A 19225-nucleotide genomic window follows, 5' to 3' on the forward strand; every position below is an offset into this window, starting at 1 on the left:
TTTTTATGTAAGCTGACAGACACCTTCATTTCCTTCGGGATAATACAAGTACTCTAGTCTACATGTATAACCAGAAAAGTATGTAAATAAAAACAATGTGCATCACTCTAATAGTGTGGTGTTTACAAGTGTTGACATATGTGCTTTCCCTTTCAAAACAAAGAAATTAAGAACAAAAGAGAACATTCATTTCAATGTGCTCATTTCAAACATATATCAGGTTGCTGAGAAGTTACAACAGTCATGACAGTTATTGCAAATAGCGCACCAAGCAGACATTTCAAAATGGGTTTATTGTGCATATCACTTAACGGAACAAGATGCATTTATGTTCAACCCTAATCAAGCATGCAACGGTAAACACAATAAGCCAAACTTAGGTAGGCAAAAAAGGAAATCACAGTGTAGATGTTCATGGAATAAAAAGTAAGAAAAAAATATGTCATACCTCAGACTACAAACATTGCTTCATGACAGCAAGATGTGTTCACAGTTGTTTCTAATGATTACATAGGATTTTTTTAAAATGGCCAGATCTGCAAAGGTGGTTCATGCTGAATATCATGTTGCGGTAAGTATTAGGCACACAAAGCTGCAAAAGATGACAGCACATTACGAGCCAAGCCTGAACTAAAGCAGTTGGACAGTAACACTACAGTAACCATTATGAAAAACAGGACTACAATCCATCCCACCAACATGTGTACATCGGAGTATTTACAGGAATTAAGAAAATAAATGAGGAGAAAAGGACGGAACAAAAAAAGAATCTATGACCAATCATTGCTCAATTCAAAACCTACGGCGCTTGTTGTTGGGCCCATCGAAGTTCCCGCCGACTGGGCTTCCACGGCCAAAAGCACCCGGGCCCACACCCATCAACCCCGGCCCTCCAACGCCACCACCCATCACTCCAGGCCCCCCAACGCCACCACCTATGCCCCCTGGCCCTCCAACACTACCCATCAATCCTGGCCCCCCAACACCACCCATGGGCCCAGGTCCCCCCACGCCACCCATGGGCCCTGGCCCCCCAACACCACCCATGGGCCCAGGTCCTCCCACGCCACCCATGGGCCCAGGACCGCCACCCAAGCCTTGCTGCTGCTGCTGCTGCTGCTGTTGTTGCTGTTGCTGTTGCTGCTGCTGTTGCTGCTGAGGAGAGTCCACCCCCGAGCGCCCACCCATGGGGGGCACCATCTGAGAAGGACCAGTCTGGGGGTACCGATCATTGCGCTACAGTTACAGAGCCAACCAAAAGTACGATGTCGTTCCAATTTTGGAGTTATTATGGTTAAGACAAGACACAAGGGAATTCCGAACCGTGTTTGAGTCCATTTTGTTTGAGAATAGAAAGATGGTTCCACGCGTTGACAGTCAGGTATAGCGGAGTCACCAACAGAAATGATCAAGGGAGGAAGAGATGAAATCAATCCATTAGTTACGATAATAGAAAACTATTCTGGACTCAAAATGGAGAAGGGCACTATGGTCTAAGGGACTACTATGGCAGTGATATCAAATAGTATAAAGGATTATAGGGAGGAGCTTGGCCTGGATCATTGACGGGATTATAAAATTGTTTGTCCTGATAATACATGGGTTTTCAAAATTATCAAACAGCCGGCTGCGCACGTACACAAGAACACCAAAACGGTACGTGGCTAGGTGTTTAAAGGGGTCATCCGGTATAAAATAGCTTAAATGGCGTTAAAAACTTGATGCTGAAGGCAAAGTCTGAGCACATACCTAAACTCCATTCGTGCCTTGCATTGAGAAATCCAGTGCTAGTTAGCCGATGCTAACATTGGGCTTTTGCTGTGATTCACCAGGGCATGAAGTAGCCATCGTTATAAATCTCTACTTTCCACCCATTTACGACGCTCAAAGCTGCCCAAAACTGCATTCTGTGGAGTCGCAGGTGTGTTGAAATGTAAAACGAGGCATAGAGAACTTTGGCAGCCAATGCCATTTGGTAAACAATGACATTCTTACAGGCTGCGCAACAGCCGGATACAGCCTGTGGTTGGAGTACAGCAACGACGGAAACCGCTACAACATCTCCAGCCGTCTAAAAAACAGGTTCTAACCACGCACTACTCTGGTCCAATGGGACTTCCAATGTTAAACACCTCACCACGTAGCATTTTAGGATTATTGTCTATGCACGCAGCTGGCTGTTTGATGGCACTGAAAACCCATGTCTAGAAAATCTTACATGCTTCCACAGCACTGATAATGAAATGAATGTAATTCAATCTAATTGCACTCCCAGCATCCAAAGAGGGGTAAATTACCAAGGCTGCATGTGAGAAGAAAAAAAACTTGGTTTATCTGAAACTGAGAATGACTACATCCTTTTAACAGGAACTTGCTTCTAATTGCCCCAAAATATATCTTGGAGTTGTGACTGTGAAAAAGACTCCATAGGGACCATATAATGTGTGAGGATTTACCACTGCATCCGCGTAGGTATGGAATGTCTTTTGATAACCTCTTTTTTTAAGTCAAACCTATATTTTTGAAAAAGGTTTAGATTTAAAGCGGTGCAACGTTCTATGCACAATGCAACATTGATAAATAACCCCTTATAAGTGGAAATGTGGTAGGGACTTCTAAAAATGCTACATTTCTTGTTTCTCCAATTCCTGGGTTGCAGTGACGCATCACAGGAGCGCGCAAATTTGATATGGTGGTCGACCTGGGATTGGCACCATTGAAACCCATTCAAAAATACATTTTTTTCGAACAGCCGCAGAACATTTTGAGTTTGAGTCAGCTTTTCATAAGTGAAAACTGCATGTTCCTAGCTTCTATCAATCCGAAGGTAGCCCACTTTAAGCTAGGCTTACTTTGGCTGAAAACATCGTTTTGTTTCCCTGGAAAATGAGACGAAGCCAGAGGAATCTCTGACGAAGCCGTTTATGTTACGCATGTGCTTTTTGTGTTTTTTGGACGCATTTTGAATCTTGACATTGTAATGGACAGTCTGTGATTTTCATAATGTGTTTTTACGTGACATGGAAGTAAATGTGTTAACAGTAATGGGGCACCTAAGTCTCCACCTCTTCCGGGTGGCTCATGGGGCTGTGAAAGGCAAAACTTTGACTGGGCTGTAATGGCCTGATCAAAGCTATTTCCCGATCCACCTCGCATTCCCGCGTTGATCACACATGTTCCTCACATATGTACCACAGAATTAATGGTGTATAACCAATGGTGTGCTTGTAGACTTCACTTAGGAAGTGATTCATGAGTTGTGTGAGTGCAAAAACATGCAATTATTTGGACAACACAACAGAAGTTGCATGTTCGAAGTGCAGCCACTTCAGCCGACGTGCAGCGGTAGGGTTGGCTGTGTCTCGGTTCACATCAAATACGAAGGCGCACGTTGTAGTCTCTAACACAGTTTTGCACAAAAGCTAAAATAACCTTTCTTGCGTGCCGAAAATGAGTGGTCTTACGGCGCAAATCCAAACCTTTAAAATTCACTGCCATCATATGTGAAATCTGGAGCACATGCCGAACGGGATGAGGATTTAGCTTGACTCGCTTCATTTACTCCCATTCAAAATTTTAAGAGCTACAGCCCCACGCATCGGAAGTAGAAGGGCGTGACTTAGGTGCCCCATGCCGTCTGGGATTTGCTAAAGTAGGCTAGGCTAGTCCGCTAGCTTTCACTGCTTCGTCTCTGTTTACTAAGCCTCGCTAAAGTAGGCTACCTTCGGATTGGTAGAAGCTAGGAACATACAATTTTCACTTTTGGAAAGCTGAGATAGTGTGTCTTTAGATCTAACAAGAAAATTATTGTGGTTGTTAAAAAAAATGTATTTTCAATGGGTCTCAATGGCTCCAATCCCAGGTTGAGCACCAGCAGCGGTAGATCAAAGAGATTTCAAGCGTGTGACGTCAACTGAAACCCAGGAACTGCAGAAACTGCATCCAAACACGCAAATGTGCACGCACCCATGCACACAAACAAACACGCACGTTAAGAGGGTTCTTCTTTAGGTACATTTCATGCTTTGAGCTTCAAGATTGGTAACAAAGGCTAGTTTCATACTACACTAGTGTATGTGTATATTTGCACAAGATTGAGAATTTAAAACATGTAGACTTGACAACAGTTATAGGATTTTTTTGTCACTCACACACATACTGTACACACCTCCTCTCCACAGACAAACTCTCAAACGTCTCCCAGGTGCACACGCACACACATACATGCAGGTGCACAAACACACATAAACGCAGGAGCGCACACACGCAGGCACACACACCCAAACGCAGGAGCGCACACAGACACACACACATATATATATGCGCACAGGTGCACACACAGGCACGCACACAAATACACGCAGGCGCGCGCACACACACATACGTACACGCACACATACACACAGGCGCACATGCATACACACAGACCCCTCCCCCCACCAAAACACCCGTCACCATAAAAGTTCAACAAAAAGTTTACTTTTTCAAATGCTCGTGAAAAATCTAGAGCGCTGACTGTTGAAATTGGTTGCCTTCGATTGATTGGTTTCAACTTGTCAGGTTCACTTTTTATATAATAAATGTATATGCATGGTGAGCTACTGTAGACATTTTGTTACAAAAGAAAGAAAAAAGGTAACTGAATGATGTCCAATCATCATGGTGGATAATATGACTACCTGCGAACTAAAGATTGGATATCAACACCACTAATGTTCACACACAGATTTTGTGTTTGCGCGATAACTCTTTGAATGGGTCGACAAATTTGCTCCGAATCATCTGGACGAACTGATTGAATTTTGGAGGTCTTCAATACGGCCGACTCTATATGTGGCCAACTTCCAATGTGGTTGTTTTTTGTTTGTGCAATAACTTTGTGACGGGAGGTTAGCCTTGCACCTGTGTGCCAACACTCTACTGTGCTACTCTGCCTGGTGTAGCCAGTTCTATTGACTATAGTGGAAGCTAGTTGTTCCAGCAGATAACGACGAAACACATCCAGTGTATTAAAGAAACTTAACTAAGAAATAAAGAAAAAAAAAACAAAGACTTCGGGTAGAAACCCAAGCCATCCAATCACCTTTGTAAAAGTTCAGCTCGTTTTTAAACTTTGGCACACGGTATTCATTTCAACACACACATGAGCGCACTCACACACACACCCATGCATGCATGGAACAAACAAACACACACAGACGCACACACACACACACACACACACACACACACACACACACGCACGCACGCACGCACGCACGCACGCACGCACGCACGCACGCACGCACGCACGCACAGAACCCCCCCACACACACGCATACAACTCAAAACGACACGCACACATGCGCACACGCACACACACACTGGCACACACGCGCACTCGCACACACACACTGACACACACGCACGCAGGCACTCACCTCAAACCCTCACAACCACACCCACACACGAAACACACACCCACACTGCATATAAAATAAAAGTTAAACAGTACGAGTATATGAGTACACAAATACGTTACCATGACTCCATTATCAGGCATCAATGGCGTCCCCTCGTTGCCCATGGCGTTTCCCATGGCTCCGCCCCGGCCAGGGCCGGCCAGCCCCATACCCATCATTTGAGAAGGAGCCTGGTTGCCCCCGCCGACAGCTGATGAGTTATACGCATCTATACGCAAGATAATGCATGAAGGGGGGGTTGATACGGACTACTGCACCACAGCCACCAGCTCAAGAGTACATCAGTAGCAGCAAGAAGGTATCAGTAATACACAGAGACCACATGAGAAATGCATCACAAGAGGAGATTTCCTCACATAACTGGAAAGGCTGAGTGAGAGAGCGTGCGATGTGGCGAGTGTTTGAATGTAGTGAATTCTATTTGGCAGGACAAAGATCCTTTTCTTTAACCACCCAATGTATTTGGTAGTATTTGAGACTGCACAGAACCATTTTCGGTAGCTTTTGGGAGAGCACACGATATGAGGAGAAAGGAAAGAGAAAGAGGAGAGAATGCTGCCCATGATGATAACCTCATTCACACATCTGGTAATTTTCATATAAATATAACCAAGAAGTACAGAGGATTCAGAAGAGGACTCAAAAGATATACCCGATTACCACAGTAGTTTTGAGAACCGGTTTCTCACCGTACCTTTTGCACACACACACACACACACAAAAGTTTTTTTTACAAAACATTTTCAAAAGGTAAAAAAAAAAAGTTTGCAAGCCCCCACCCCGACATGTTCAGGTAAAATGTAATTTCTGTATAGAGCACATGTTCATGTCAGCTTGTGGCATTTCCATGACAAAGGAATAGGTTTCTACTGGTGTTTGCCACAGATGCCAGGCAGAAGGGGAATATGGACAGAAGGGCTTCTGAGGTAGGTAGACAAACCCAGGGACATAGGTTACGGGAAGACTCGCTCACACACGCACTCTCGCACGCACTCACTCACGCACGCACTCAAGCACACACGCACAAGCACTCGTACAAGTGCGTGTGAGCGTATGAGCGCGTGTACGCGGCACGCAGTCACGGAACACACACACGCACACATTTGTGTAATATTAAATACAGAAAGACCAATATCAGGTTCCGGTGACAGTTACAACGGACACACACACAGCGATAGTTGCAACGGACACACACACAGCGATAGTTGCAACGGACACACACCTGCACACCCCCACACACACAAACATGGTTGACTACAAGTGTGTCAATGTTACCAACCCTATAATAGACCATATGCATTTGATAATCCCAACATGTTTTCAGGTGGCTTGTGCAGTCCCAAATACATCCTTAGTCATACAGAAATACCACATATCGTTGGGGCAGCCATGGCCAAGTGGTTAAGGAGATGGGCTTTAGATCAGAGTGTTGCCGGTTCAAATCCAGCCTTTCCAAACCCTACCTCACTCCATGGCTGAGGTGCCGTTGAGGCAAGGCACTGTGAGTCGTTTTGGATAAAAGCGTCATCTAAGTGTAATGTGGTGTCGTGTAGTGTAGTGTAATGTAGTGTAATAAAACATACAGTACATACGCGGCACATCTCACCCAGTCTTCCCCTTAATCCCATGAGAACATCTTGGTGACCCTACCTCCCATATTAATGCCTCCACGAGGACCCATTTCATTCATTCTCATATCCTGTTCCCTCTGGAAGTGAAACATGAAAAAGAGGTGTGCAAACGGTAAGGGTTGAAGGTAAACATAAAGACGAAGTAGCATAACAGACTAGACAGGTATCATGATTGTACATCAAAGTGTAGTTTGCTCCACATCAATGAAATTATCCAGGGGGGTTTTTCCCCTCAGGGCATCCGACCCCGATATGTCACTTTTGATCAACATGCGCCTTATCCATATGTTAAACAAAGGTGATACTGATAAAACAAGACAATTTTCTTAGCCATTTGCAATATAATCCATGCTGTGTTTTAAAAGAAAATGTTATTTTTCAAGAAATTATAAAAACAAGAAGACTATGAAAAAATAAGGATAAAAGTAAAACATACATATTGTGACTGTGAATTCTACTAAAACTACTAACCTACTAACAAACCAACTCTCTACCTTTAACAATATTTAACACCACATTTTTACTTATTATTTTCCAGAGTTCCTTTAAACTATTTGTGAATTCTCAATTTCTCTGGATAAAGGGCTTTACAGTTTACAGATTTTCAAATCTTAAAAAAAGAACATTTTGGCCATACACTTTTGTATATAATGGGGTGTTTCAATTTAACATTTTAATCAGTCTAGAGTGCCTAGTATGGTCATTTTTTTTTCTTTTTTGGTGTAGTTGCTAATTACTAAAACTACAATCTACTACAGATAATTGTGTTTTAAAGCCACTAGCAGCAAATGTCCAATTGTCAAATAAAGGAAGGCGCATTCTACTAGTAATACTACCTAAGATAAAGGGTTCCGTTTTTTAAGTAAGAACAAGTAGTTTTGTGTGAATTTAATCTCACACAGTGCAATAAACCTGTTATTGCAGGTTTTGCATGTGTGATATGTCAAACTGTGTTGTAAATCAACTAAATATTTTGACTGATCTGATTAACTAAGTATTAACGACAACGACAGTTGCATTCGCAAGCATTTAATGCTAAGGTAAATAAATGTCAATTTAGTTGTTACGGTCAGGTTGCCAGACCTGGAGCCTCATGTACTAAGAAGTGTGTGGATCCTACTAAAAAGCGGTTTAAAAGGAGGTGAAAATCCTGAAAGTAGCTCAAGGACAAAAAATCTGGATGTACAAATAAGTGCGTAACCAGGTTTTGCCATGAAACCTTTCTTTTTCTGTAGAAAAAGAAAGCGGTGATTTCATTTTTGAAATTCTGTATTCATGGGGCTTTTTTTTTGCTGGAAGCCCAAAATATGCAAGAATAAACATTGGTCAATGGGTTAAGACCAGCAGCAGTGTCTATGAGTACAATTTAACTTTGACAGTGCTGAATTAATCTTTTTTAGATCTGGTCTTTATGTCTTAATGCATTAAGCACATTTAACCACTTTTAATAAGTCAACAAACTACAAGCTGCCGATTGTTATTATTAACACCATGTAAATGAAAATATTTTGACTAAGTACATTTCAAATTGACCAATCAAAGATACTGCTGCTTTAAAAATGAAATAAGGCATTCAAAACCACAGTGCGCTTTCAGTGCTTGCTAAGTGATCAGACAACCACCCATCACCACCACAATTAACAGAAATACAGATATCGCCCACATCCCGTTAACACTAGCCCCATTATAGTGTCATGGATGCACACTTTCAAACACACAGCCATCCATCTCATTCACCACACCACACACACACAAACAGGACTGACAGTCAAACGCCACACAAACACATCAACAAGTACATTTTTTTCAAGACATTTAAAAATGACCACAGCATGCTTGTATTTCACTGTTAACTGCTTGCTTGAATGCACCGAAGTAAAAACAATACTGTCAAAGCACATCAATGTTGCAAATACAAGTTCAAAGATGATTAACAAGTTAACTTGTATAGCAACTATGGGACATAAATGAATAAATAGAAAGTTGCAACACTAATCGTGGTTTTAGTGACTTACCTGGTCAAAAAGAACAAGCCAAAATTAATTCAAAACTCAAGCTCTCTCTCACTCACTCATCCTTACACACAGCTTGCAAACCTATATTCTAAAGGCCTATATACTGTACGTCGACAGTACACTATGTAACACTATGCATGCTTTCACTGACACAAATTGTTTGCACATACAGTACACACATACAGACGCAGGTCATATAATTAGAATATCGTGAAAAAGTTGATCAATTTCCATAATTCCGTCAACAATGTTAAACTTTCATAGATTATAGATTCGTGGCCCACATTTCAAACTATTCCAATCTTTTGTTTGTTTATTCTTACATATTTTGGGCTTCCAGCTCCAAAAAACAAGAATTAGGTATCTCAAAATTTGAATATTTTCTGAAATCACCTTTTTCTTTTTCTTCAAAAAAGAAAGAAATTTGCATGACATCAAATCAGTTGAAATTCTGTGCTTTCTAAATAACATGTCAATGTTAAATATTTGATTACAAATGTATTTTACTTAATCACTGCCATGATGCGTTTAACAGTGAAGTCAATGGCAGGGCATTGCATGGGAGTTATGGAAGCCCAGATATCCTTGATATCCTATTTCTAACCAAATATTTAACATTGACATATTATTTTAAAAGTACAGAATTTCAACTGATTTGATGTGACCCGAATGTCTTTCTTTTTTCTGAAGAAATTAATGATTTCAGAAAATATTCTAATTTTGTGAGATACCTGATTCCGTGTTTTTGGGAGCTGGTAGCCCAAAATATGTAAGAATAAAGAAACAAAAGATTCAAATAGTTTGAAATGTGGGACATTAATCTATAATCTATGAAAGTTTAACATTATTGATGGAATTATGGAAATAAACTTTTTCACAATATTCTAATTATATGACCTGCACCTGTATGTACACTCATCTCTCTCGATCTTTCTCGCACGCGCACACACTCACACTCGCACACACTCACACTCACGCGCACACACAAAGAAAGAGGCATTTATTTACTCAATGTGAAAAGTTCATAAACACCGCTCACTGGATACTGTTCTTTTTTTTTTGTCTTTATTTTTTGTAGCAAACACGTTTCACCCAGTGTGTCTTCAAGTGCGTCTTCAGGTTCGCTCTTTAGAGACGCACTAGGCAAAACGTGTTGTTCACTACACAAAAATAAAGAGAAAAAAGAACAGTATCCAGTTTGAATTGTTTATGAACTTTTCACATTGATCACCTTTTCCTGCCTTACACCTGCACCTGGACAGCTGAAGGATTTTACACAAGGACTTTCTTGCACTTTAGGCATTTATTTACCTTTTAAGAAGGATTTTGAATACTAAGTGTGAACCAATAGTGAACAGTTTTATTGACTGCTATAGACTTAATAAAGACATTAAAACTAGCCAGTAAAACAGATTTACCAAGGCATTGAACATTGGTATATTAACTGGTATAATATGCTGACTACAGCATGTGGACTGCACTTTTCCAGTTGGACTCAAACATTGTGTTTGTTCCTTATATCCTTATAGGAGTCTACCATATATATTATATTCCTTTCCTGCGCTGATATGACCTTACCGGAGCTTTGACTACACTCAGAATGGAATGGAAAAGGCAATTTTGCAAAAAATAATTTCATCTCAAAATATGTAAAGCTGCCTTCTGTAAGTTTTCCTTTTGACATTGTGTAAAGCCTCGATTCTGGGATTTTGGAAATTGTACATGAATTATCAGAACATCGAAGTTGAAGACTGCTTAATCTGCAGTTGCTAAATGCACATAATTCACAAGTTTAGCTAAAAATAAGTATAAGTATTCAACTTCCTTTCCCGTTCTCCAAAGTCATGTGCTTAGGCAGCTACCCAAACCCCCGATCGGTTTGGTTAAGCTAACCAAGGGAGCGCTTAGATTTAATAAACAAGACTACAGGCTTTGTCTGGAGCTAGAGAACTCAGCTTTTTCCGTAATGGGCCATTTCACATACTACTTTCGGAATCCCATGCCAGTTCAAGGTAATATGTCTAACTGTAATGTGACTAACTGATTAATCAAGTGCACTATGGGTCATTTCATGTGAAATCAGACACTTTGGAACCCAACCGACACGGATTTCAATCATACTTGCTGTGCCTGTGAAGTAGCAAGGTAGCACCCCAGAACTGCATTTGCGTGAATCTGACACCAACATTAAGGGAGAAACAGACTAGTAAAGATTTACATATGAGGTTGGACACTTTGCATTCAGCCTCGATTATATCAGTCAGTGTAAGTGACACAAATATGTCCGTGGTGTTATTTGAAAGTGTAAGAATGTAAGATCACGTCGGGGTCACCAAGTTGTAAGAATGTAGGTGTTCGGCAAGGTGGATGGAAGTTGACGCAGAGACAGAGTTTGGTCAAATGTTCAAGAGTTTACTGAGTTACCCAAAGCAAATACAATACAAGACAGTATTTGGAGAAGGCGCGTTCTGGCTCTCCGATTGTCTGCAAGCTGGTTTTAAGGAAAATGTCCCCCTACTTCTAATTGGTTATTCCTAAGTGTCCTCTTGTTTATGATTGGTTCTCTTTAACCTGTCCTTCAGCCCTATCTTGTGGTCACCTAACCTTACTTCACAGTTTTGCGAAATATGATCTGGAAGTGTGGTCAGGATGTATTGTGGTTATTCAGGCCCAGACATCTGCTGGTACCAAACTGTGTTTAGGGAACTTACAACATGATGTCTGGTATCGGTCTAAGATGATCTATTAGTTGCTCAACTGTTCTGTATTTTATCTGTACCCTGCAGTGCCCTCTGCATAACCTTCTGTATTTTAGCTGTATCCTGCAGTTCCTTCTGCATGACCTTGTTTGACCTTTTTCTGTTAGTGTATGCCCTATGCCAAAGCTTACATGTTACCTGACTATATTTCTATTATATTTCTATTATTCCTACAAAAGCTCTTTTCTGGCTCTACAAATTACACAAGCAGCATGGAACACAACAACCCTCAGAATATGAATTATCATAAATTGAAAAATTAAAAATTGAATATCAAAAAAACTTGTATTTTAAAATGGCCAGTTCCTTGTCTAAACATAGCCTGCAATGTCATGAACAACACCTGAAATGCTGGTGTTTGGTTCTTTATTCATTTCAGAGACAATGGGACTAAAAAATATGGCATCATACAAATCACCTAGTAATAATATGGTGATACCATAGTAATATCACATGACAGCATGTCTATCGGAATATGTGAAGGATGGAGATGGTCCATGAGGATGCAGGAAGTTCAGTTTCACCTCTCCAGTGCTCTGCATACATTCCTCAACACATGCTAGCCACTAGTTGCCATCATATACAGCTACAACATACCCTTTGATGCTTGAACATTTTTAAAAAATCCTTTACTGAGCTTATTCTTTCAACCCTGCCTTCTCTGAATGCTTAAAATGGTCTAGCTTCCACTGTGTCCATTGACAATGGGCAGAAGCCGTGTAGTTTTTGAGTACCTGGAATAGGGACCGACGAGGGTGCAGGGCCCACCGGGAAAATGCCTGTTATGCCAGATGGCCAGTCCAGCCCTGTCCCTGACACTACTCTATTACTACTTCATTACAACTCATTTCAACTTTTATGTCCCATTATCTCTGAAATGAATAAAGAACCAAACACCCCATTTTCAGGTGTTGTTTATGACCTTACAGCAGTGGTCTCCAATTAACTTTTCCCAAGGGCCAAATAATGTAGAGCAAGCAAGGCCGCGGGCCAGATAATTGTCATCCAAACTTCACATAAATGTGAGTAAACAAAAGACAAAATGTATCTGGCCTGCTAAATACATAAAAAATAGGAAAGGAGAGAATTATCCTCATTTTAACCAGAAGAGAGGAGAGTGCTTCGATACCGCACAATTGCGAATGGTCTGATGACCGAGGTAAACGCAATGATGAATAACGGCTTCTCTAGATGTCTAGGAGACAACAGATTGCACTTCACCATTTTCCCTCATTGTCAATGTCTGTCATGAGACTGTTATTATAAGATTTAACTGTTTGTGAAAGGAGAGATAACTGACGTTTTTGTGATTGAAAATCGCGCATGGCCACAAATAGACGCATTTATGGTTTCATTTTTAAGGACCTCGTGGCGGGCCAGAAATTTGCTGCCCGCGGGCCGCAGTTGGCCCACGGGCCGTTGTTTGGAGACCAGTGCCTTACAGGCTATGTTAGACAAGAAACCTGTCATTTTAAAATGTAAGTTTTTTTGATATTCAATTTTACATTTTTCAATGTATCATAATTCATATTCTGCATGTACATCTGTTGGAAAACTTTGTAAACAAACTAAAAAAGCTATCGGTACTTAATTGAGAGATTCTGCAGAACTCATTACAGTGCGGTCAGAAGATGAGGTTCTGGCATGTTGGCACACTAGTCTGTTGCATGTAAATAGGTGTGTATTTTTGTCTGTCCGCATAAGGACATTCATAAGAATAAAGGTGTGTGTTTATGTATGGGCAAGGTTAAAATGAAAGTAGCAGTACACTACAGGCTAAATTCACTGAACTATTTCTAAAGTGCAGTAATTGACCAACTATCCTATCAAAGGTACCAAAATAAATATTCAATTGTGCTGATGACAGTGACACACTCCAAGACAGCGTGGCACTTAATATCACCGTCAGTTAAAAAAATACTTAAATCGAATATGAGCAATCAGTCATGAGTTTTCTATTGGCAAGACTTCTGACTGACAAACGTTTTACGGCAGGGACACATGAAAACACAATGAGTGAAGCGAGGTGAGACGAAACTTGGTCTTCCATTCAGACAGCTCAACAGTTAACAGTTTGCAGCAGTGAATCCAATAGCTTGAAATGTGTATTGATAAGCCACTGATGGGGACCAAGGAAGCTCGTCTCAACTTTTTCTACGCATGCCTCATAAGAATGAATGGCGAATTTCGCAAATTTGTTTTCACGTGTCCCCGCCATTAGGGAAGATATCAGTGCCTGTTCCAGCGAGTCTCAGGTGGTATTGTGGGGTTTCTTCACTTGGCACCAGCAGTAGGAAAGAGGTAATCATATGATTATAAATACAACAGCATCAAACACACAACACTGCATGCAAAAATCATGACATCAGAACTACAATACTACAAATACACATGTTAAGAATACAAGCAGTGTTCAAGTTAGGCCATGGCCTGACATCTCACCATTTAGAATAGGAAGAAAATAAGTATTTTAATTATGCTACTTAAAAAAACTGTTTGAGTACTACTCAGTCAACCTCTGCAAGTACTTTTTCATCACACACAGTTAACACTCTTCTTCTACTTTGGATAGAAATACTTTTCGATGCAGCATTGAGAACTACCACTTCTTGACTAACCTCAAAACAACCATGCGTAGACGGATGAGGTTCATACTTAAGGGGTTCTCAAACACAAAGAGTCACAAGAAGAAAAAGTGCTGAAATAGATTGAGCAAGTACGGGATACAAGAAGAGCAAGAGAGGGAGGAAGAGAGGAGGAAGGAGGTGGAAGACTTGTTCTACCCACATATTTGAAAATAGAAGCAATAATCTACCGTCACGTTCTTTACCATCACTATCGCCATAGACAGTCAAACCATATACCATTTCTGGTGCAAAAACCTGTGTATGGCACAGTATTTAAGTACACTTCATAGATGAGAGCAGAAATGTTGAGAAAAAATGGAATAAATACTTAACGGAAAAGCCAACCCTGTTTCCCAACTTAACTCAAATCTGAGACAAGTTCATATGTTCCTCTGGCTTTTGCGCAAGCCGGCAATCAGTCTTGAGTGTGTCGCTACTTTGTTAGCCTTTAGCTCACGGAACATGAAACTGAGCACCAAAAACGGCCGAAGTTAGTAGCGACCAAGCTCTTCCACATTTTCCCTAGTTGTGCTTGTGTGACTAGTTATACAATCCAAAAGTATTCACACAAAATGAAACATGGACATTTTTAATGCAGAAAGAAAGAGTACTATAACAAAATAATTTTCTTCTACTCAATGGCTTTCTGAGCTAACTATATGCTAACAAAGAAGCTCTCTACTCCAGGCTGATTGCAGGCATGCACAAGGACCAAAAAGGTATGCAAGAACTCTTCTCTGGTCAAAGAAGAACATTGTTAAGTATGGCAACACAGTTGACTGTTCTTTTCAAATTTGAAATAATATGCCATTATCCCTTTGAAGGGCTAAACGGCACGGCGATGTCTTATGTGGCATTCACATGCTATGGGAATTATGATGGTGATTTAAGGTAAATTGGGCCACTTTTTTTGCATATAAGTGAATGGAAAAAAGTGGCCCAATTTACCTGAATTCACCCCTAAATACTAAACACTGGTATGAAAAGCACACATTAACAGCCCACCATGTGGTATTTTTTCACTGGACACACGAGCCCACCAAATATGAATCACAAAATGGTTAGACGCATGTTTGGCAGTTTCAAACATGCTCACTAACAACATCGACAGAATTAACTTTGGCACTGTTGTGGTTTATGTCACTACGACAAAGAAAGGACTTTGAATACAACACCCTTGCAATTTCCAATTTCCAAGTAGAAGGTATCATCTTTCCCATGACACGTGAATGAGCCATTACTGCAGTGGTTCCCAAACTGGGGCTCAGGGAGGTATTGTAGGGGGTTTGCTTTCATATACTATAGGGCTGCACGATATCAGAAAAAAATGCAATACTCGATAACAGCATGCAATACCTCGATAACAATATTTTAAATTCTGATATTAAAAAATATAGCAGAGTGTTTTTCTTGTCACTAATTTGTTGGTCTGTGTGGGGGCGTAGCTTTAGTCATGGTGGGCTTCTTGCGCATTTGTTGACATTCAGCAAGTGATTGGACTGCACAGAAATGTTTTTACTTTACGATTATTAAGTCATTTTTGTGATACGCATATCGCCACTCTTGATATCGTGATTGTGATACATTTTTAATATATAGTGCAGCCTTAATATACTATAAACCATTCTTTCCCAAACTATGGTTCGCGTACCCTAGGGGTACGCAAGGTGATGACAGGGGGTACGCGAGAAATTTTGAATTTTGAAAACAAAACAAAAAATGCAGGGGAAAAAAAAAATCAATAGCCTTTAATATTCGAATCAGGAATGGGCAGTGATGTTTTGGGTATTTCATGGGTATTGTTTCAGTAGCCTACACATATTAATTTATTTTTCCATCGGGGTTAATTGCAAAATCAGCTGTTGAGGAGAGTCGTGTGCGTGGCACATCTCTGTGCTCCCCGAGGAGGAGACGAGTCGCTGCGGGAATCTCCTCCAGTCTGCATAGTGCAGCATCATAACAAAGCATCATCATACTACTTTCTGGAGTTGATGCGGATGGAGCTGAAATGCTCCAAGGGGTACGTGATGTGAAAAAGTTTGGGAAGTTCTGCTATAAACTGATTAGTAGCAAGCAATATTAAGGATCAAGAAATGTTTTCCGTTTGAAAAATGGAGGTGAGGGGTTTGCTAAAATATTCTTGGGGCCGAAAGGGGGCTGGAGCAGAAAAACCTTTGGGAACCACTGTCTCACAGGACATCTCTGAAATCTGAGTGTGAATCGTTCTCGATTATGACGCAACATTTATTAATTCTGTACACATTAAGTCGATACCACACTCAAATGGTATTGGAAACGTACGCACGCACGCACACACGATTGTGCTACTTGAAGGCAAAACACCTTAGTGAACAAGTTAATTCCAGTAAACAGCCCAACCCATACTTGTGGCAATCTTTTCTTAAACAAAATGTGTTACTTTATGAAAGAGCTACAGTATGAAAGAGCTACAGTTTGACCCATTGAATTGAGGATACGCCAGAAACACATATATAGCTGTAAAACCAGACATTCAGATTCACATACACATGTAGACCCTACCGTAAACATACACACACTCTTTCTATTTCTCGTTCACACACACACACACACACACACACACACACACACACACAGACAAATATATCTCCACGGTTTAGGAGGACACACCCATTCAGGTTAATCAAACAAACAAACGAAAAAAGCTGTTCACCCATAACCATCATGTTAGCCATGTTCCATTGTATCAAGTTGAGATTTTCACCCTCTTATGCAGATTTGATCACAGACGCGTCATCGCAAGGGACCTAAAGCTACTGCACAAAGATTAAATATGGGTCATTCCATGTCAATTCACACGCCTTCCCCACATGACCCTCTCCGATTTAGCCGATATCTCACATACAGGTACCTTTTCATGTCAATTGAAAGAATACCAAGTATTAGCACCCTACGTCTAACGGTTGCGGAGATGAAGCCCTCCAAAGTTGGGGTGCCATGCCCACTTTTCAAGCCTGTGAATTGCATACAACATTTACAAGCAGATTTTGACACCTCTGGTTTTAGTTTAAAGGAAGATACAGGCCTAAAAATCAACATGGCCCCTCAATATGACCCTGTCTACCAGATGATGTACTTACAAATAGCATGCCTTGATTATTTTTTGGCTATATTAACCCTTAAAAACTTAAGAGTCTTGCCATTTTGGGGTTCCAGATCTTGGAAACTATGTATGCTTTGGGAGTTATAATTGATTTTCCTTCATATTTGGGAACTGTACAGTGTATTCCAAAAAAAGTAGGGCACTCAGCCTTTTAATGATCGAATAGGAGGGACTCAAAAACAGCTTTTGGACAAAATGACCTTACGGTACCCTCTACTTCAGGCCTCAAATTAACCATGTGGGCACTTGATGACTGGAACGCCCTTTTAACCCCATGTACAGTAGCACTGTATCAAACATTCAAGCTTGGAAAAACGTTGTTTTTCAAAGTTCTTCATATTAATCTTGGCCTTCAAAATATATGTTTTTGTCTATGTCTTATCACAGCGTCTGTTTTGTCTGCTGCCATCTGCTGGTCAAAAAACGTAACAACAGCGTAATGTAAGAATAATATTTTAATAATTTACCAATGAAGTAGCCGAGAAATCTAGACGCCCCTAGGGGTTAAGCTCGCTAGGCTACCAGTAAAGCACTTTAATTCTACAGTATATTGCTATAAATTAATTATGATTTTAACGAGCATTATGCAGAATGCTCAATCATGATTACATTTCTACCAGGACACCCCCACCCCCATGTCTGGTAGAAATGTAGTGCAGGGTGAGGCCATCTTGGGACTGGCATCATGATTGAGCATTAATCAGTCACACTTAGGAAATTATTTAAACTAGAAATATTCATCATGCTTGTTAAAATCATAACTATATAGCAATATACTGTATAATAATTACAGTGCTTTATTGGTTAATTATGTTTTTCACATTACGCTGTTGTTACTTTTTTAGACCAGCAGATGGCAGTAGACAAAACAGACACTGTGATACGATATAGAGAAAAACACATATACTTTGAAGGCCAAGATTAATATGAAGAACTTTGAAAAACAACGTTTTTCCAAGCTTGAATGTTTGATACAGTGCTACTGTACATGGGGTTAAAAGGGCGTTCCAGTCATCAAGTGCCCCACATGGTTTAATTTGAGGCCTGAAGTAGAGGGTACCGTAAGGTCATTTTTGTCCCAAAGCTGTTTTTGAGTCCCTCCTATTTTATCCTTTTAAAGTCTGAGCGCCCTACTTTTTTTGGAATACACTGTACAGTTCCCAAATATGATGGAAAATCAATTATAACTCCCAAAGCATGCATAGTTTCCAAGATCTGGAACCCCAAAGTGGCAAGACTCTTCAACACACGTTTCACTAATTCAGTTTTTAAGGCTTAATATAGCCAAAAATAATCAAGGCATGCCATTTGTAAGTACATCATCTGGTAGACAGGGTCATATTGAGGGGCCATGGTAATTTTTAGGCCTGTATCTTCCTTCAAACTAAAACCAGAGGTGTCAAAATCTGCTTGTACATTTTGTATGCAATTCACAGGCTTGAAAAGTGGGCATGGCACTCCAACTTTGGAGGGCTTCATCTCTGCAACTGTTGGACGCATGGTGCTAATACTTGGTATTCTTTCGATTTACATCAAAAGGTACCTGTATGTGAGATATCGGGTAAATCGGCGAGGGTCACCTGGGGAGA

At 40.6% G+C, this 19225-nt stretch overlaps 1 protein-coding gene across 1 annotated transcript in view; it reads right to left on the reverse strand.

The window, feature by feature from the left end:
- Window positions 1–274: 274 nt before the first annotated feature.
- The window catches only part of pspc1 (paraspeckle component 1), a 31664-nt gene continuing 12713 nt past the window's right edge, over window positions 275–19225 (reverse strand). The window contains exons 7-9 of the mRNA XM_063212015.1: window positions 7113–7170; window positions 5522–5670; window positions 275–1236 (exon numbers count right to left, since the gene is read on the reverse strand). Coding sequence (XP_063068085.1) covers window positions 793–1236; window positions 5522–5670; window positions 7113–7170 — 651 coding nt within the window. The 3' untranslated portion in view covers window positions 275–792. The remainder of the gene's footprint in view (window positions 1237–5521; window positions 5671–7112; window positions 7171–19225) is intronic.

The sequence above is a fragment of the Engraulis encrasicolus genome, chromosome 12 (assembly GCF_034702125.1).
Source record: "Engraulis encrasicolus isolate BLACKSEA-1 chromosome 12, IST_EnEncr_1.0, whole genome shotgun sequence".
In the NCBI taxonomy this organism is placed as follows: Eukaryota; Metazoa; Chordata; class Actinopteri; order Clupeiformes; family Engraulidae; genus Engraulis; species Engraulis encrasicolus.